At 28.8% G+C, this 22108-nt stretch overlaps 1 protein-coding gene across 1 annotated transcript in view; it reads left to right on the top strand.

Moving 5' to 3' along the window:
• The first annotated feature begins 937 nt into the window (after positions 1 to 937).
• The window catches only part of LOC123290942 (calcium uniporter protein, mitochondrial), a 225254-nt gene continuing 204083 nt past the window's right edge, over positions 938 to 22108 (top strand). The window contains exon 1 of the mRNA XM_044871327.1: positions 938 to 1047. Within this exon, the coding sequence (XP_044727262.1) occupies positions 943 to 1047 (105 nt within the window). The 5' untranslated portion in view covers positions 938 to 942. The remainder of the gene's footprint in view (positions 1048 to 22108) is intronic.

Raw genomic sequence — 22108 nt, 5'->3', positions numbered from 1 at the left:
GGTCGTGTAAATGCCCATGTTAATCGCTCATAATATAGCTTTCTCTAATTGAAACTATTTTTAAAAACGGTTAAGTTATTTTAAGTAGTCATAAATAATCGTTCCGAAGTACTACTGCTTGATAGACTTTAATCTCCTTGTCCAGATACACTCACCAACCATTCACAATCAGATATTCAAATTTATTTTAGCGGGAAATAATTTATATTACCCAACATAGTTTAATGACGATTTCATGAATTCCCTCGACATGAATATTTTACGGAAATTTAAGCTCAAAATGATTCTTTTTCATCAAACCAGTAGTAGGTCAAAAAGTTACATTGTATAGAGATTTATTAAATCAAATAAAAAAATATGCACCGGCGCCGCGAATACGAAAATTTCCTAAAGAAGATAATTTTCAATTCATGAAACAAACTTTTTTCAAAAATATTTTACAGATTATTTAAGTAGATTTCTATATGATAACGGTAAACGCTCCATCTCTTGAAAAAAATTATAAAATTAAATTAAAGAAAATGCATTTTCTCTTAGTTCAAATGTTTTCCGCAATCAGATATTCAAATTTATTTAAGCGGGAAATAATTTATTTCTGCGTTAAGAACCAACTTTTCCTTTAATAAAGGAACATTTTGTATAAAAGCTCGTAAAGAAAATAGTCAAAGATATCGTTCCAATTATATAAATGATTCAAATTTATTATAAAATAAATGGAAAACAATATGAAAATATTTGAAAATAAAAGTATTACAACGCATTCGAGCATGTCAATATGTATAACCAAAACGTCTTAGGATAGAGATCAACTATACAGAAACTGAAAGTACAACAAAAACGAAACAGAAATGTCATATTGAAAAGAGATCGCATGCTTTGAGATATTACTTTATGAAGAGTATTGCATACAAATTTATGTCGTTAGTTTTATGAGAGACGAAAATGGCGTCTCGTAGTTTAGTTAGTTCAACAAAAATGTTTAAACACATAGAAATAAGCCGGTGTTTTAAATACTCTTTGTTAATAAGTGATAACTTTTATAATAATGTAAGTAATTATCATAAAAAAAAATATTGTTTCTGTTATTTTAATGTAATATTTTTAGATTTTTTATTGCTAATTTTAGAATACCTGGGTTAGACCAAAATAATGTATACATAAATACTGTATGTGTGTTTCTTATGCATGAGAATGCCACTTTGTTGTAATACAGCTGTCAAACTTTTTTTTTATCAATTTATCATATGCTAAATATCTTATTATTTAGGTTATGTGTTAAAAGTCATATTTAGCGGCTTTTATTATTTGTATTATTAAATCGACTTAAGATATCGCTTAGTCACACTATCCTATGAGTAATTAAATAACAATTAGTTTTTAGTCATTTTTCTTAAAATTTTCAAATTAAAATATAAGTGGATACTTGTATAATTTCTTGAAAAAAAAAAAGTTCATTATTGAAAAAATGCAATGGCACACTTTTCCAAAGAATTATATATTTATTTTCTGTTATCAATTAATAAAATTTATCGCCGGTTAGATAAGAGACGAAATATTTTTTGAACTGACGTGTCTGGCTTGCATCATTGATTGATTGTTTGGTTAAAAATTTTAAATAGTAAACAATTAAAAAACTCATAATTTACTTTTTTGTAGCAAGAACACGTGCTATAAATATTCGAATTATGTTATCTCGTTCTAGAGAGGTATATAATATAAATGTCGTGTTTTTAAGTGTATTATTTCGTCTTGTTCCCCCCTTTGCGCATTGCAGAGTCATGTGTTTACGAATGAATAATAATCTTTTTACATCTTTATTTTGTATTGAGGTTATACTTTTCCCTGGTTTTCTTCCCAAGTATTTAGTTTTTTATTACATTTTATTATTTAATTCTACTTTTATTATTTATATTTTAAATACTTTGCTACGATTGTCCTTTTTCGAGTGTTACCATAAGTTTTAATGATTTTGGGTGGAGTCGTATTTTTCTAAAAGAGCTTTCTTAACTATTTGTTACAACATCTGCAATTTCATTTATTGAAAATTATTATAGACCATTTACTTAATATTGTTTTAGTCCCATGTTCTATGTATCTATTCACATCTATTGTTGCACTAATTTATTTATTTAATCAATTGATAAATTAATTGTTTATTGGTACTCAATTCTAATAACATGTTAATATTGTATTAGAGAATAAATGAGAATTCTGATTATTTATAATCGTTTGAATAGGTATCGGTATATCGACTTAGTGCATGTTCGAAAAGAATGCCTATGATTTATATAGCAAACAGTTGTCAGTTAATAATATATAATAAATAATATAATAATATATAATACATAATTAATAAAATTATATAATTATATACAATTAATAGATAATAATATGTAATTTTCATTCAACTTTTTTTTTTTTTTAGCCATAGTTACACAGATTAAAATCTGAATTTCAAAAAAAGCGTTTTTGTAAAAAATGATCCACTGGTCCTGTGATTTTGACTCTAAGGATTGTTTAAAATTCAATTTATGTGCGTGAATGATATAGAAAGAGAAAATTTTTAAATTAGCAAATTATTCTTTGGAAAGGCGGAAATTTATAAATGTTAAACTAAAAGTGATAACTTTTTGCGAAAATTCGAACCGTAAAAACACATATCTACTCAGAAAAGCTAAAAATAAACTTTTAATTTCTTCCCTTTCATTAGTAAACAAAAACGTTCTTATAACAGTGAAGTTGGTATTTTAGTTTGGCTTATTTTAACTTGCTTAATAGCCTGTGCTCCCTTTCCATCTGGCCTGCCTTTTAGTAATTGTTATACAAAAAGTTAAGTTTCGTGGCTCGGTTATTTTTAAGAAAAAGTCGTGGAATTTTGTTTAAAGACGAAAATTTTCTTTACTATTAAAACTCGGAACGCGGTTAAAGTTTACAGTTTTTTAAATTTATATAAATTTTTACTTTCTTTAAGATTCACGGTCTAATGATCATTTCATTATTTTAAGATGCGATTTCGATCCGTCACAAATCACAAACCCAAACTTATCAACGGTAAACGAGGAAAATGTTTTATTATGTATTCATTGATCATAAATCCTATTTTTGACGACCGGATTACCTTGAAGAAGTGTTTAGTATTTATTTTTATGTAGTATAAAAATAATTTTTTTGTATCGATATCCTACACCCTATATTTTTATCTGAACTACCTGAACTTGTTCTTATTATTTTCTTTTTTACGGTCTCCATACTTAACTTTTTAAAGAAAAGTTGCATGTTTAATTTTATCTTAGCCCGCAAGTTTTAGAAAAATTGAAAAAAAATTCACTGAACACTTAAGCACCAGTGACGTGAACATATCGCTTTAGTAACTCCACCGAACGGGGAAATGATAAAATAACATGCAAGATGATAAATTGTTTGTCTCTCAACTTGTTTTTAACCCCCGAACTAAACAAAAAGGGTTTTATATGTTTGACCACTATGTGTGTGTGTGTGTGTGTCTGTCTGTGGCATCGTAGCTCCTAAACGGATAAACCGATTTTAATTTTTTTGGTTTCATTTGAAAGCTAATTTAACGGAGAGTGTAAGTCAAGGAGAGCGAACTATGTTTCAAGTGCGAATTTTGGGTTCCGTACCCGAAAAAACTAAAAAATTGGCGATAATCTTCAAAATCTCTATTCAGTTTGGAAAAAGCATGACATATAATTTTAACATATAAATAATTAGTATGGAAATGAATGGTCAAATAAACATGGTTCAATCCATTTCGAAAAGTGAAAAGGTAAAATAATTAGGTAATTCAAAACAATAATTCAAAAGAACAAAGTCAGCTCAAATATTTCAATTTCAATTAAAATATTTACAAAAATTTGTCCCAAAAAATGATAGCTCTCTAAGTATTATTTTCATCTCATCTGATGTCCTTGACCATCACTTTGATATTGATTTTAGGAGGAGTGTTATAAGTTTAAAGTGTTTATCAGTGCGTTTGTGTGTTTCTCAGTGGAATTGTAGCCCCTAAACGGTTGAACCGACTTGATTGAGAACATTTTATAGCAAAGTTTCCAAAAATCGGGTTACAAGGAATAAATCGCATTTGTCGGGGGTTTTTTAAATTTTGTAAATGATTAATTTAAAAAAATATTACTTAAATATACTTTAGGTGAATTATTTGTTTAAATATATGAATTTGTGGCGAAAAATAAAAGTTAATTCAACTTCTGTATTAGTATGCCATCAGTTCGGTCTATCGAGTTTTCAAAATTCACAATTACAATCGGAAACAAAAAAAAATTTTTATTTTTAATATGAGTGCCGCCAATGTTTTATATGTTGAAATTGCATATAAAAAAAAAGACCTTGATATATTTTGACAATGTAGAGGTTATTAATGTGTCTGAAAAATGATAATATTATTAATGAGGCATATCTTTCTTTGTATCCAAATTATTCATAAACTGTTCAGTTTTGCAATGCATTTGCATGAATAAATTTGATTATATTTGGTTTATAAATATTAAATTAATATTCCAATTTGTTTTATTTAATTGATAGTAATAAATACTAATATTAATATTTAATTGTTTATAATAATTATTTAAAAGTTGTCTGCTAAAAGTACGTGATCATGTACGCGATGCGATAACGATAATTTTATCATTTATGTGAAGAATAAAGACCATTTTAATTTATAATGGCTAATAGCTCGTTTCAATCAAAAGTTGCAGAGTTTGATGGGACACATCAAGTTTTAATATCAGATTGGACCTAGTTGTTCGGGTTGTTTAATAATTAATTTAGATCCTTATAAGTAAGAGATAAAATAACATTTTAAATTATAAAGTTGATCTTTATAAAAAACTCACTTTTTTATTTAATATTAACAGATTACATTTAAAACTACAGAAAAATGCTTTAACCAAAAGTTGTCAAGAGGAATGGAGGACATTCGCCTGTGTTCATGACTTTGACTAGAAAGTCTAGTTCTTCTATCTTCAAATGATCTTGAACATTTACCTGGGCTTAAAATTTACTAACGCAGGCGGGTGACAGTAACTGTCCTTGATAACATGTCTAAAATATTTTTATAATGCTATATTTTTAAGTCTTAATTAAAAGTTTAAATAAAAAATGTTCGTTTTTTTATGAGGATCAATTTTCTAATTTAAAATGTTATTCTATATCTTACCTTCTAGGATCTAAATTTACTATTAAAGCAATCCGGAGAATCTGGTCCATTCTGATGTTAGAACATGATGTCCATCATCAAACCCTACAACTTTTGTTTAAGTTATTTTTTGATTGGTTAGCTACAAAACAAACTATAAGCCATCATAGATTAAAATGGTCCGCCCTGTACGTCTTTATAATGACGAGCCTCAAACATTTCCTATTTCGGAAAATTATCAAAAATATTATTCTTTTACGTCCCAAAACGGTTTCTTACTCTCAAAATTAGTGAACAAAAACTAAGCGTTTTCGATGTTCCTAAAAGTTATTTGTTTTGTTCTAATTTTAATGAGACTGAAAAAAAAAACTTTTAATAAGAAAAATAAGCAAGGTACATGTTTTAAGTGATAAACCATCGAAATCTACGCTTTTTATTCACATTTAATTTGAAAATCAATAACGTTTTCTTCTAAGTTATTCACTAAGTTTTCTTTAATTTTTCAATAATAACAAAGTTTGAAAACTCTTATGATTTTAAACGATGATTTAAATATAAATTCTTCCGTATTGCGTGTTAACCACAAATTATCAGTATAATTCAAAACATTTTAAATATGAATGTTTTTTTATAAATTTTAGTATCAATCCACTTAAACAAGAAATGTAATTGAATTACTTTATTTTATTTTTTAATCGATTAGCTAACTTTTTATGGTTCGGGAGATGCGCGGGCAAAAAATTGAATGGTTGCGTCCAGACTTTAAAACCAATTAAAGGCATTGTCTTGGCTGCCGCTATGTATCAAAACTAGGTTCTTCTAACTTCAATCAGGGCTTAAATATATACTTCTAAAATTGAAATGAGTACGAGAAGGCTTTTTCAATGATTTTGTCTGAATCGTGATACATGAGCAAATTGGCAGTGATTGACATAATAGGGTATTCTACTATATTTGAAAAAGTACTTCAAAGTGTTGATTTTGCTAATAAAAAGCCACCAAAGATTTATTTCGGAAAAATATACACGCTTTCTTGCCAAAAACTTAAATTAAATTTTAAACATTTTTTAAACTATCAAAAACGCGGGCATCCAATTTGGTGACATAATATCGGTATCATTACACGAAATAACACAGATAAGTTTGTAATGTATTCATCTTTTATGACTCTAAATCAGAATATTTAAGTATATTTTTACATAAATTTTAACTTTTTTAAAAATTTCATAATTTTTTTTTCACTACCGAAAGTACCCTATTGCCACATTGTATTAAATTATGCTTGCATACCTTCCTAAAACTTTCGGGAATATATTTCGCACCTTGGATTTAAGGTAGACGCATAAAAAATGCACCTGAGACCCTCAGTGTGAAAAGCCAGAGAGGATGAAGCTATCTCCTACGGATTTTTCTCTATTTCTGTCTGTTCTCCTGGACCATTAATAATGACTTGTTCTGAAAAATTATACATGTTAACACATTTGGGGTTATAACGTTTTATTACTAAATTATTATATTTTGACATTACGCTACTTCAATTATAATTAATGATTAATATCACTTAAATTAATGATGCTTTCTTTTTTCAGAATAAAAAAAAGTTTTTCTATTAAGAAAACATTTTCACAAATTATTGAAAAAACCTCATCATAAATCATTAAATTATATGTGGGTTAAAATGAATAAATTTTAATTTAATATATATAATATATTATTGAAGGGGAATGAGAATCGGACATTTAAAAGAATTACTGACTAAGTACGGCAATAACAATGTCGCAACTTTCTTGTGTTTCCAATACGAAAATTTAAGTTTTATTTGCACTCATTGTCATTGTTAATCAATTTAGTAAAGGTGTTAAGCAAGAATTTGGACGGGGAATAAAACTCAAAGTATTGCCGAATTAGTAAATAATTTGAGAATTATTCTTAAAACGAAAACAAAAATTTTAAGATAAAAGCCGTTGATAAAATTGATACTCTGTGAATCGTAAAGAAGATATATACCATGAATATTTCAAAAATATCCACCCTTAATAACTCTTGACCTGATGTGATTATTGCTTCGAGTGAAAACACGTCGATTTAGATATCGTGGAAAATGTCGCGCTGTGGATTCAAAACCACCTGAAACTCCTATCGCTCTAGACAATTGATAAAATTTCCGAATTGCATGAATCTTTAGCATATATGGAACACAACCTAATTGAAATTGATCAATTTTTTAATATGATATTCCCCATACAAGCCTACAATAAATTTTAATTAAAGTGTTCTATTCCGGATATGGTTTTTCTACTGATATCGGTCTATCCTATACATAAACTATTTTGTTCGTTAAAAACTGCATACTTTAATTATATTCACTTTATTTATTATGATTCAAAATAGTTTTAATTGATGACGAAGTCGGTAGGTTTTCGAAAATTTCCGGACAAAAGTCGTTGATGATAAATATTTTTCTTACTTTAAGTTTTGCTCCATCTCTAAAAATTTGTTCGGTAAAGTTTGTGAACAGTTTGTTACTTGTAACGTAGTAAAAAAATACGGATACTGTAAAAGATCAAAATTTCAATGAACAAAAATTTTTTCTCTTCATAAAAATACAAAAAAATCGCTTGACGCTTTAGCTGTGAAAAGCGTGATTCCAGATCCTTCGTGATTATTGACCTTTTGCTCGAATACACCCTGTGTTAGATACATTCCTATATTAAATTTCTTGTAAGGAACATTTTTCTTCTATTTCCTACGGACCCAAGACCTTGACCTGATTGCTCATTTATGAACTCGACCTCACTTTTTACGTCCTTAGTACGCTGTAAAAATCTCAGCTTGATATCTCCTTTCGTTTTTCAGTTGTCGTGTTGTCAGGCGGACAGACAGACAGACAACCGAAAATGGACTAATTAGGTGATTTTATGACCACCTATACCCAAATTTTTTTCGTAGCATCAATATTTTTAACCGTTACAAACTTGGGACTAAACTTGGTATACCTTAATATATATTACATAAATACATGATATAAAAACTAAATGGTTTTAAATGGGCAGAATTAGAGTAGACTTATCGATCTTGATTTTATTTTTTATTTTAAAAGTTTATTTTTTTGTCCTTTCTTTAGAGCCTATCACTCAAACTACTTTATTTTTAATATTTCGAAAAATTAAAATGATTTTTTTTTAAAGTTTGCTAAATTGTGAAAAATCATTGCTTTCGTGCAATTGATAAAAGCACATTTTTTTATATGAGTTTTGTATGTCAAAGTTATTCGAGATATTTTTTTTGTTCATAAACATGGAAAAATCTTTTACATCGTGTAGAACGAACGCATTGTTAACAATCTACAATACATCTTTGTAGTATATCATCACGCAGATATATACTTTAACACGTTCACAACGACAAAACAATATTGGAATTCAATGATCTTACATAAAAGAAAACCTAACCTTGAATTATGAAGAAATTTATTAAACGGAAATAATATAATACATTTTCTCAGTTTCCTTATATCATGCATACACAAAAGAAAACAATACTGCAGCATTTTGGATAGGAAACAAAGCTTTATTAAAGTTAACCTCAATATTTTAATACATGGTACAACTAAAACATCAAATTTATCATTTTAGAAAATAACTTTAGTACTAGATAATATTTTTTGAATACGTGCCAATTGGAGTAGTAGACGATTGTACGATACAAATTTATTTCCAAGATCATTTTATGCATCCTTTACTTCAAAAATTTGTATACCATGTATATATGTAATATATAACAAGGTATAGTAAGTTTAGTCCCAAGTTTGTAACGCTTAAAAATGATGATGCTACCAACAAAAATTTGGTATAAGTGTTCATAAAATCATCTAATTAGTTCATTTCCGGTTGTCATCAAAATAACTCAGAAAAGAAAAGAGATACCAAGTTGCAATTTTTATAGCGTGCTTAGGACGTAAAAAGTGAGGTCGAGTTCGTAAATGAGCAACATAAGTCAATTAGAATTTGGGTCCGTATTACCCATCTTGTAAACCGTTAAAGATAGAACAAAAGTTTAAATGTAAACAAGTGAAAACAAGCAATTGACTGAAAGGAAAATTGTGTAGGGGAAAGAATTTTTAAAATCGGTTAAGTAGTGAACTTAAAAAAAAGGTTTGTATATATTTTTATACAAACTTTCATCACCTATCTCATCTTTAAGGGGATGCATTTCGAAAAATCCTTTTTTAAATGACACAGTATAAAATCAATATATACCTCTCGAAATTTCAAACTTCTATCATTAGCGATTCAGTCTGGGTATCGATGTATCGCGACATTGCCTATTCCCTCTCTAAATTATTCCCCCCCCCCCCCCTAAAATGTTTCTGATTTTAAAAAATATACAAAAATAATCATTTTGAAAAAAAAAAAATCATCAAAATCGGAGCTGTTATTGAGGACTCTCATATGCAAGTTTGTAATTGAGGATGTTTTCACATCCTCATATTGGTTCCAATATGATTCAGGTTGACCGGAAAGTATCCAACAAGCAATAATAAAATGAAAGAGAAATTAAAAATTTTAATTTCTAAATTCTTCCTAATCTTAAACCAAAATAAATAAGCGAATTTTTCCTCGAAAAGAATTGGAAAATTAAACAGAAATAAATTATTTGGGACTATTAGAATATGATATACATTAAATAATGAGTAATAGCTATTCAAAATTATTTTTTTAAATTTATATAAGTCATGTTAGACATGTGACAAAAAACTTTTTTAATAGTAGGATGTTAAATGAATTCGCACCAACTCCTACTAATTATTATTTCACTCGACACATGGCGTTTTAAAAGATTTCTATAAATAACTTAGCTATGAATAAAATTTTGTTTATTGACAGTTAATTAGTCTACAAAGTTTTGAAATAAATTTGAAAGTATTCTTGATGCATGTAATAATGCATTGAGTATTGATTTCGAAAATGAAAATCAACGAATTTTCACTAAAACTTTGATTTTCTGATTAAATTCTTATATTACGATACTATTATTTTTTAAGGTCCCGTACCCAAAGCATAACCAACGGGACTTTATTAGTATGACTCCGCTGCGAGTCTGCCTGCCTGTTAGCGGGCTGTATATCTCATAAACCGCAATAATTAGACAGCGAGTTTTTGGTTCGTATTCAATGGGAGGACTCCGTACTTTTTTTCTTTTCCATAAATGTCACCAGACTCTACCCACAAGCCTTGGGTAGAGTCTGGTGCGACCCTTGAGGTCCACACGAATAATTTCCCACCATAATAAAAAGTTATAACAAATTTAAACAAATTAAAACTAGAACGATTCGAAACGACTCGACCGAATAATATGCCGTTAATACGCCTCGATTGGCACCTCAACGAAATCGATATCATATTTTGTTGGCGCAATATCGACCAGGAAAAAATTTAAGAAAAAGCTGGCCCGACTCTAAACGACTCGACCGAATGTTATAAAATTCTTTTCGGATCATATTCCCCTTAATACGTTTCAATCGACACCTCAATGATACACACACACACATACTTCTTCTCGAAATTAATACCTTGTCCTATGAGAATGCCAGATGGGAGTTTGGAGTTCCGTATACTTATTTATATTCTTTCGCTACAAGGCTGGTATGATATAGAGACAGAAAATATGAGTATCTTTGTTAGCATAAGTAATATTACAGTATTGAATAGGGCTATCCACTAGATGTACATTTACACTTTTCTCTTAACGAAATTTCTTCGAAATGAAAAATCATCCAATTGGCCTGTTTCCTACGATAAAAACAATCCTGTAAAATCAAATCATCAAATCCTAAGTAGATATAGTTAAAAGTTTTGCTAACATATTATACAGGTAGTATTTTTATCATAATAAATATGTCCATTTTCAAATACTTTTATTAGATTTAGAGAGTGTGTATATTCTGAGCACGTTATCCGTTAACGATGTTGTTTGTTATATATATAATTGGTTACCCTCATAAATATTTGGTAGTGTTTCGAACTAGATGCGGGTGTTAAAAATATATTTTTTGCTACGATTTTTTAACTGGTTATGTGCTGTGGTATTAGTTAGTCTGTAAAATTTTTAATTTCTTTTTGAGTAGCTACTTTCATTTATTTTGATTTGTAGTAAATAAAAGAGTCCCAACAAGTTACATTAAAGCTATAAAATTATATTTACTATCAAAGTTGAATTGAAAACATAACTTTTTTTTTTAAACCGTAATAAATAAGTTAAGAAAGTTTTCTATAAATTTGGTACAGGGACATTTTTTCGTGAGAAAAAAGTAAAAAATTGAAGATTATGTACATGAATGGATATGTAAGCAATCACGGATATAATTTGTCCTTAAATTATAAGTTTTGTGCCCCCTTTTTCGAAGGTTCTTTGAAAAGCAAAATGTTTCTTAACATACAATGTTTCTACACGAAACACCTAAAAAGGAGACTGAGAGAAGTGTTTTTTTCGGATTAATTATCGTTTTTTTCTATACTTTCTTGGTAGATATGTTACAAAAAAAAAAAGTACAAAATTTTTAAGCCCTTACATTTTCGAATTTTGACGATAGATACAGAATACAGATCAAAAGTTTTTAAATCTAAGAGATTGTAATATTTTATTTAGCATAGAAAGGGTGTAAAATTTTACAATTTCTGCGTTTTTTCGAAGATTTAATGCTTAAAAATAAAAATTATTTAGAGAAAATCCTATCCTTTGTAAAGTTTTGTTGAATTATTTACCTTATTTTGAATTTTGATACCCTTTTTTTATAATTTTAGTTGTTTTTATTTTTAATTTTTCAGTTATGTTGAGCGTTAGAAAATGTATATAAAACAATATTTTGCTCAGTTAGAAGACGAAAACAAGAATAATTTTCGATGATTTTAATATGTCAAAATGAAAAAAAGTTTATCTTGCTTTCGTCTTTTGTGAATAATTATTTTATCAATATTTGTTCAGGCAGCTTAATTAAAATTTATTAAAATATAAATCAACAGATATTGGTACGTTAAAGAACAGGCGACAAGCAGTGCATTCAGACTCGGAAAGATGAAACGCTATCATGATCCAGATTTCCTGAGCCCGCCAAAGGATTACTTAGTTACTAAAAAAATTTTGACATCAGCATAAACTTAATACCTCTATATGCCAAAACTTGCTACCTTTGCGTTCGGAGCTACTCAAAGGTATTCGATATTTAAAAAAAAGTCGCTTGGGCTGATGAGATTGCAGTGTATTATTGACGTAAATCGATACAAGAACATATTTAGCCATACATAAACTATATTCACACTGGAGTATCATAATTTACTCGGATAACCAAATAATGAGTGATTTTGCAGCCAAAGAACAACAAGAATGCGAAGAGGCTTGCAAGTTGTCAGGAAAAACAAGATTACGGATAGGCTTGCAAGTTGTCAGGAAAAATAAGAAAGCGGGTAGGCTTGAAAGTTGTTATGAAAAACAAGAATGCGAGAATAAGCTTGCAAGAGTAGAAGCTTAAACCTTGTAATATCAAAAAAACAGTAGGGAGAGATATGGCAAAATTAAAATTTTTAGATGATATACTTCGAAAATTGTGGCTAAAATTTGATGATAGTTGTAAACCTAAGCGACTAATGAATTATAGAATAGAACTTGTGTGAAAAGAAAGAAAAATAAAAATATTATAATCTGTTATATGCCCGACACCAGAATTTCGACGCTCTCTCGAAATTTTGAGAGACAAGCGGTGGAGCTGTTGAGATATTTGTAAAAAACGTTATTCATTTTTGTATACAGAGGATGTTAGCATATGAAGAAGTTGATCTTTTGTTTTATGTTTCTCATTTTATCTATTTTTAAAATAGTAATTTATATCAGCAAGTTCTGTTACTATAAAGTTTTAGAAAAACTTTTCTCACCCGGTTTGTTGCGTTTTAAATAAGTACCTATTCTTTCATCAAATCTTAGATGTTAAAATTAAGAAATGGCTTTGGTCAATAGCTAATTTCTAATATTATCTCATAACCCCCTCCCCAAGATATAAAATAAAAAGGTATATCAAACCGTTTTATATTTTGGGCAAAATACTTTTTTATCATACTGAAGTTTGCATTTTCTTAAATTCAGATTGCTAAAATTTCCTCAATATCAAATCATTTCACTAAAATTCGTTTTATTATCGACAAGAAGCTGTCATAAACTTATCTCTGTACAAGGGGCTTAGGCCGGGGTTTGTAGAAAGAATTAACCACAATGATGGAAATTTTTGTTTAGAATTTCGAATAGAACATTATTTCAAAATATCAAACAATTTGACCTAAAGCTAATTTTCAAATGTTGAAAATCTGTAGTTCATTTATAATTTAGTTCATTTTTAAATTTCTAATTCGAGTCATAAATAATAATTAACACGACTGATATTCGCTTATAATTATTAATGTTTAATGACAGCATGGGCGTTCTACCGTTCTTTTTAATACTATTTAATATTCATGTTACTACTATACAGGAATAACTAATTAGAATGCTAACTGATTCCTGATAGAGTCATTACAGTACAGTGACAGTGTACAGTTAACCAACCAAACCACTATCCTACAAAAAAATATATTCATCCATATATTTATGTCAAATGTATAAAGTTGCACAAAAAAAAGCATTGTTTTATGATTCTTTTGGGAGTTAGTTTTTGCTGTTTTGTTTTGTATTGCATATGTGTACGATGTCTAACAATATACGTTAACTATAATAAAAGGATTATTTTTAAAAAAATTTTCCAAAAAGTAGAATAGACAAAAAAAAGTAAAAAGTATAAACGATCGATAAATGTGGTGGAATCCTCGGTAGGAACTATATTCCTTTCGTACCTTGGTACATTTTAAATGTAGCGCTTACTTTTTTATTTACAAGATATTTCTCTGGAAATTTAAATTATTCATTTTAGAAGTCAAATACTTGTTTGATTCTAGATGTCGGTTTTTGGTGTCTGTTGCAGCTTTTTGGTTTTAACTCCCAACCATCAAACAAATATCGTGCGATAAGGAACAAAGTTCCAATAATTTTAAAATATCGTCTCTAATCAATAATTTTCTTGTGAGAAATTTCGCTTTGAAGTCGAAGCTTTGAAGCCTATGAATCGTTAATATTTATTTTTTACTTTTTTCTTCATATTTTAGTGCGTTTAGGTCTACATTCGTACGTAAATGACTTACACCTTTTTTAGAAGTCCGTTCTATTTTTTGCAAAAAAATTTCCCTTTTTTTGAAATCGGTTAATCAAATTTATATGGGACCACCTTTGAAGTAGGACTCACCAAATAAAAAAAAAATCATCAAAATCAATTGACGGAGTAATCGTGTAACAAAGTTACAAAACAAACAGTTGAATTGATAAGCTCCTCCTTCTTTTGAAATCGGTTATGTTGCACAATTGCAGTGCAACATTGTACAGATTGCTCAGAAAAATCAAATACTGTGTATTATGCGACAACGATTATTGATGTAACTACTTTTTCTTTGTTAACAAAAAAGTAACCAGAGACTTTTAAGTGCTAATATGAAACCCATCCACAGCGAAAAAAAAATCGGAAGCTAAAATATCATTCATACTGAAAAAGTCTGGGAAAGTCGATAAAAGATAAAATTCAGGAATTTTATTACTTTTGTAACATGTCAATTTTTTGTTGTTTCATTAAAAAATCACTCCTTTGAATAAAATTAAAATTTTTCGGAAATTTCGAACAGCTGTATCTCCGAGAAAAATAGTCCAATCTGGATATTGTGCAGCTCCTTCAAAAGCCTTTTATTTAAAGTATAAATATTGGAAGGGCGGAAAATTTATATTATAATTTTCAATGAATTTTGAAGTGTCTACGAGGCGTAAAATTCTTTTACAAGAAATCTCTTATATGTCTTCGAAGGTTTATGCATTATTCTGCTGATTATTACTTAATTTCTATAGCAAACAAAAAATCGGATAGTAACTTTTGTTACCAATATTTTAATCTGTGAAATTTGATTTCAATAATTTTCAAAAAAAATTTGCTGTAAAGTTGAATCATTCTGTATAAAATTCTTACCAGTAAAATAATGATGGCTTTAGAATGACTTGACTGATATCTTTTAAACTTTAATAAAGTAAACACCATCCCTTTTTAACGTGTTTGTACTATAAATAGAGATTACTATTTAAAAATATACAGGTAAAAGAGTTTAATAAAACTTTGTTTATATTTATTATTTTTATTTAAACTTCTCTTTATTGTTACGACTGATGTAAAGTTTTAATCCATTTGGAACTATTTTCAACTAGACGCAATGCAGTTTTCATTTATATACCTTAAAATATTAAAAAAACAACCAAAATTGGATCTTCCAAATAGAATTTCGTAAAAAATGTGTACAAAATATATTTCTCAGGCTTGTCCAAAGTTCAACTCTATTGTCCTTAGAAACACGCTGACAACATTTACTAACTTCATTTGTCAACCGATTGAGTTGAATAGACATGTTATTGGAACGTCAATTTAGTACAATTTTAACAATAAATCGCTTCACACCGAAAAAACGCGGTGAAATAGTGACGCCATACATTGAAAATAGTCTTTAAAATTTGTTAACTCAACGTGCATATCCGTCGAAAATATCTTGGCTAACAGGCACCGCCTGACAACACTATTTGTCGTTTGGTGTTAAATTTTATTGAGTACGGGATAGTGGAAGATCGTCAATAATCAAGGCGTTTCAGTAAACTGGTTCAAGCGATCATAGGCCCATTTTACAATCTCTGGCGGCGTTAATAAGCGAAATTGGCGCATTTGAAGAACGGAGAGTCCACAAAAGATTCATGAAACGTTATTACATCCCACTAAGTGATTGTTTGAGCCAAAACGTGGGCGTATTTTGTTTTGGCTAATAAAGGCAGCCATTTGATTGATGTTGTATTTTACACTTAGTCCAAATAAATTGCAATGGACCAAATTGAATAAAAATAACACAGAAATCGTTTTTTTTTTCAAAGCTATAAGTTTCAACAAAAAATTTGGCGCAAATTTTAGTCCTGAAGGGGCTAATTAGAATATCATGGAGAATATAGAATGTACTTACCAAACACTAGTAGCTTATCCATTTTCTTTTCAAAAATATTTCAAACACGGAACAAATACTTAATTTAGAAACCATAAAAAATCATAGCTATGATATCTGAATTGAATGTATGGGGAGCAATAAATAAATTTGTATCGAATCATCATTGAGTGCGTTTATGTGGAGAAATATATTTTCACGATCAATGTATCAACGTTGGCTTGTTCTATCTTGCTCTATGTAGTTCCATTTTCATCATAAATATTTAAAACATATATGTTTTCATTTTAATTTTCAGATACAAAGGAAAAGCCTTTTCGACGGAAAATATATTTCATTTAATGTTATACATGGAGTGTAACAAAAGAAGACTATTTGTTGGGTACCCAGTGCACATTTTCAGGTTATAAGATAGTGAATGAGTTTTTGAAGGAAAGGGGAAATATAATTGAATTTAAGAATGGCGAGTCACATTTCTTATTCGGCGAATAACGAGCGAAAATCTGATGTAATCCGATTGGTAAAATGAGCTTTAGTCAGTATTCGACATGCATTATCACTTTAATTATTGAAGATTTGTATTTAGCCTCAATTAAAAGTGAAATTAAAATTGATTAAAAAAACGAAGAAATTACAAGCAATCAAAGATTGCATTCAAAGGTTGCCCGTTTCCTTTTAGCAAAAGTTTTATATGTAATCTCTATGGCGATACCCACACATGACGTCACTAGTGGATATCTTCCTCTTTGTTTAATTAGAAGTTTAAACGTTCATATCTTGCATACTAGTAAAAATATCTTATCTATCTTGCATACTAGTAAGAAGTGAGAATTATTGTAAACAAATGAAAATTTTTTTTATTTGCAATAGTCCCTTATAAATCAAAATGTGTCCATTACTAAACAAGTGCCAAGCCAAAACTTGAGATTCATTTTATATCTAAAGATATGAGATATAAAGTTCAAAATATTGCAAAAATGTGCTAGTATATTAATTAAAAAGGCTGTGAAATCTTTATTTGACTTACTCTTTTGTTAAGAAAGCTGTTTACAAATGGTATTCATTAAACCCAAAATGCTTTTAATTCGACATTCGTGTCTTCTTGCCTTAGTAATCCATGGCATTATTTCTTAAATTTTTTGTAAGAACTAAAGGTTCTGAAAAATAGCGAACTTTTAAAAGAGAATATCGGTATTTATTAAATTTTATGATTATTTAGAACCTTATTTTATGTTACATTTCTTTATTATCATGGCGCCGATTTTTGTCGACAACTGCTGGCGATGTCTAAAGGATATTGAAATTTTTAATCCTAAATATCTTTTGTAAAAAAAAAGATATTGAATTTAGCATTTTTTATGCCAACCTGAAATTCTTTTTCATGGCTTTATATTATCTTTCAGTCTTAATAAATAAAAGTTTTTTTATAGGAATCTAAAAAATGGTTTAATGGTGGTATGGTTAGATGATAGAATGTAACTTCCTTGTACATTATACATAATACGTCGCAGAGAGACATTTACGTATTAAAATGATGAAAAATTTTTTTATAGATATATTTTCGGGATTCGGAGTTTTTAAAAGGGAAATAGCTCATTTTTATGAATTTCCGAACTGCGGTTAAGTCTCCATGATCCCGACACGGGAATACAACCAGAGTTGTTCGGATTACTTCGCAAACATTTTCGTTCACTCACATATAAGAGTTACATTGATTAATTTGATGAGAATACTCAAAGAATACTTTTGGTCCCAACCTGTTTTACACTACTTATGTTTGTCCGTGCCTGCACGACGTGTACTTTCACTGGAAGATTTTTATTTTAAATGTGTTATATTTACATATTATAGAAGTAATACCACTAACTTATGTTGGGTTTTATTTTTTGTATTGATTTTCTGCTTTTCGTTTCCTTTAAAATTTTTCTTACATGCATGTATTACCAGTAATATACTATGTATCATACAGAGTATAACCTGTAATATACTATGTATTCTATATGTAAGCATGTATGTGGGTCAATAGGGAACCTGTGATGAATTTTTAAATTTTATTAAAATTTTCCACGTGTGTGTGTTGCTGTGTCTAGGAGCCTAGCCAACCTTTGTCAAAGAATATTCATGTCTCCATAAAATTTTTGTGTGTGTATTTATATGTTGAATTTAATTTAAGTGCTTGGCATCAATTTTACTAAACAAACAGGGAAATTTTTCTTGGAAAATGGCGTATTAAACGCATTTAGTGTACAACCGACTACATCTACCGACTACAAGATGTGTAGTATGACTCCTATAGTATAATTTTAATAGTTAACAATTTATTGGTCTTACCTGAAACACTAATAAAGACAAGGACAACTCTGATAGAGTTGTAAAAAATAAAAATGTGGTATTAAAACAAGCGTTCATGAAAAAAAAACCATCTAATTTGTGAATTACGAAACCTATTATACAAAAATACAAGTACATCAAATATTGAAAAAATTCACATGGCCACATATTCTCGTGACTGAGTTAGTAGAGCTGGCTTGCATGGTCAGAGGTATCGTGGACTCGATGTCTGTCAATATCAATCTGGAACATAAGTTTTTGTGTGCTTTATTGAATCCAAAACTGAAAAACGAGATTGTGATAAAAATTTCTCGCTTAGTTTAGTGGCAGATATTAATTTCAGGAAAATTCGATGACTATGATTTGACTGTCTTTATCTTATTCCCTTAGACTTGAACTTGGCTCTATGTCTTACACATTGGTTTTGGTTCTTTTATAATTTACTGTTTCTGTTTAGTGTACTTGGTGTTGTACTTTGATCATATTCTTACATATATGCAAGACCAAACAACACTTGCAAGACCAAGACCAATGAGTAAGACAAAAATGCTAAAACCAAGTGATGAAAAGCTATGAGTATTGCAAGATTGTAGATTCTTGAGAGTTAATTGCAAGACTGCAATACTATTGCACTACTCTTAATCTTAGTCTTTACTCCTAAACTTATGCCGTTCATTCCTGGCGATAAGACTTTATTCTTATTTCGTCTCTGGAACTTCTATTTTCTATCCAATAGTAACATCTTGATTCATCAATAGTTTTTTTTAGGCTACTTATTTTTCATTAATTTAACACTCGCCAAGGTTAATAACTTATTTTTTTGTATTTCCCAATTTACCTTCACTTATCTTACAAATGACTGATAAATAGGATTAAAGAAATTTCGTTTTATTATATTTTATAATCTGGCTAGAAAAATCATAGTTTTTCTTCAGAAAAAGCCCAAGAACCTCCTTAACCAATGCTTAATCAGCCCGACTTATTCAGCTTAATCCAAACTACTGAGTTGGGTTGAGTCAATATGAATTGAGTTAGAACAAGATAGGATAGTTTTGGGCAACTCGTGGATAGTCGGTTTGCATGAAGGTGGGATTACAATGTTGCTATGGCATATTTAAATTTCTGTAATTGAATCTTCATTTATTTTTATACCATGTATATATGAAATATACATAGTATATTAAGTTTAGTCCCAAGTTTTAACGTTTAAAAACATTGATGCTACGAAAAAAATTTTGGTATAGGTGGGACTAGAATCACTTAATTAGTCCATTTCCGGTTGTCTGTCCGTCTGCCCGTCTGTCTGTCAACACCATAGCTCAAAAACGAAAAAAGATAAAAACTGAAATTTTTATAGCGTGTTTAGGTCGTTATAAAAAGTGAAATCGAGTTCGTAAATGAGCAACATAGGTCAATTGGGTCTTGGGTCTGTAAGACCCATCTTGTAAACCGTTAGAGATAGAACAAAAGTTTAAATGTAAAAAATGTTCCTTATAAAAAAATAAACAACTTTTGTTTGACATATTTTTTTGTTAAAATCATTGTTTACCCACGAGGGCGCTAATTAGGTGCAAATTTTATAGTATGTATTAATATGGAAATATCAGTTATGTGTGTGTATGGCAATTCAACAGTATATATCTATTTTTATTTACTGTCTCTACATGGTATTTCAACAATTAACTCAGTCAATGTTTTTCACTTGTCAATGTTACAATTTTATAACTAGATGTCGAATTTGTACAATTAAATACGCATTCATATCAAATAAAGCAAACGTTGAGAATTTTAATTGTTTCAACGTCTTTATAGCATCCATAAATGTATACATATCTTGATAAATTAAATATAATAGAAAGGAAAAACTTGTTCAACATAATTGAAATAACACTTGTAAAATTACTTATTCATCTCTTTAAATGTTTGAATAGTATATATTAGAGAGTTATATATTATACCACATCTCTTTTCTATATAAGTTTTCTTTTTAGCACAAGTATTCCGTACCAAATTTTTATTATCTCCAATTTCGATAAAACTCAGTATATAAGGTAATTTTGACCCAAAAAGTACAAAATTCGGGTTCATTTGATGACTGGTCGAATAGTTTTTGAGATAAGGACCAAAATCGATCAAAATATTGCGATATCGAAGAAACTCTGTAATCAATCATTAAATTAACCTAATTTTTATACTTTTTGGATCAGAATTACCCCATCCAGCGAGTTTTATCAAATTCCAAAACAAAATTTTTTTTTGCGATTTTCTCCATTTTTCAAAGGGGTGCTCCTTAAAAATTTGCAAAAACTCGAGAAATTTTTGTAATCTCCAATTTCGATAAAGCTCAGTATATAAGGTTATTTTGACCCAAAAAGCACAAAATTCGGTTGCAATGTTTTGTTCTGGCTCGTAAATAAAGTAATTTTTCTTTGAAATACAAAACTTTTAAAGATAATGACAATATCATAGTTCAACGTACGCTGGGTAACTTTGGGTATATTTTTGTTTGGGGATCTAGAAATTTCGAAGAAACACATTTTGCTGGGTGCCATTGAATACAATTTCTGAATTGTAGTATTTATTGTATTCGACATAATAATGAGAACATAGCGAAAAGTAAATGAACTAAAATGACTAACCTATAACTTATAAAAAGCTCACTTGTCTCTGTTGGCAAATGTGTGGTGGTTCATTGTCAAAAAACTAACTAGCTTCTCTGTCGGCAGGATGAAAATTTGAAAGTTTGTGACTTGTTTTCCAGTTCTGCACAAACTGAACTCTTGGTATATTAATAACTATCACACTTGTTCGCTCTTTTATGATCTAAAGTTTTCAGAATTAAAATATATACGTTTTTGAATAAATTAACCCAATCATTCAGTTTCTTTAATTTAATTTATTACGTCTCCTATGTCTAAATTTTTATTTTTCAAATTCGTCTTCAAAAGATAGCGTATCAAAACGTTAAAGTACGTGAAGTTTTGTAAGAAATTATATACCTTGATTTCTTTTGTTTTTATTCATATATTTTGCTATTCATTTTGTTTTATTTGAATAAATTGAATGAAATATGAATTGCTTGTATTATCTATAAAATTGCTTCAGATTCGTTATCCACACCTTTTCAATACCGATCAACATTTTTCTTAGATTACTTGGATACACTGAAAAAAAAAAATCTTAAGATCAACTGATATCAGGTTGTCTCAAACTATGTCATTTTTGAAGTTAGAAATATAAAACTTGATATATGAGCTCATGGTTGGAGACAAAAGTTTATTTTACTTTTTTCATAAAAATTGATTCTTTAAGAGGGTCAAATTGGGGATGACAGTTTATATGAAACTCTGTAATTTTGGTGGTAAAAAGGGGATGATAGTTGGTATGAAAATTCGTTATTTTTGAATTAACTTCTTTACCGATTTTAAAAATTAATTCACTTATAATAAGTTACAATGCAGAGTTTCTGAGATGTCGCAATGTTTGGTTCAATTTTAGTCCGTAAATCAAAAAC

This window comes from Chrysoperla carnea, chromosome 1 (assembly GCF_905475395.1).
Source record: "Chrysoperla carnea chromosome 1, inChrCarn1.1, whole genome shotgun sequence".
Taxonomy (NCBI): Eukaryota; Metazoa; Arthropoda; class Insecta; order Neuroptera; family Chrysopidae; genus Chrysoperla; species Chrysoperla carnea.
Note: the sequence above shows the minus strand (reverse complement) of the source record. Positions and strands in the feature narration are given on the sequence as shown.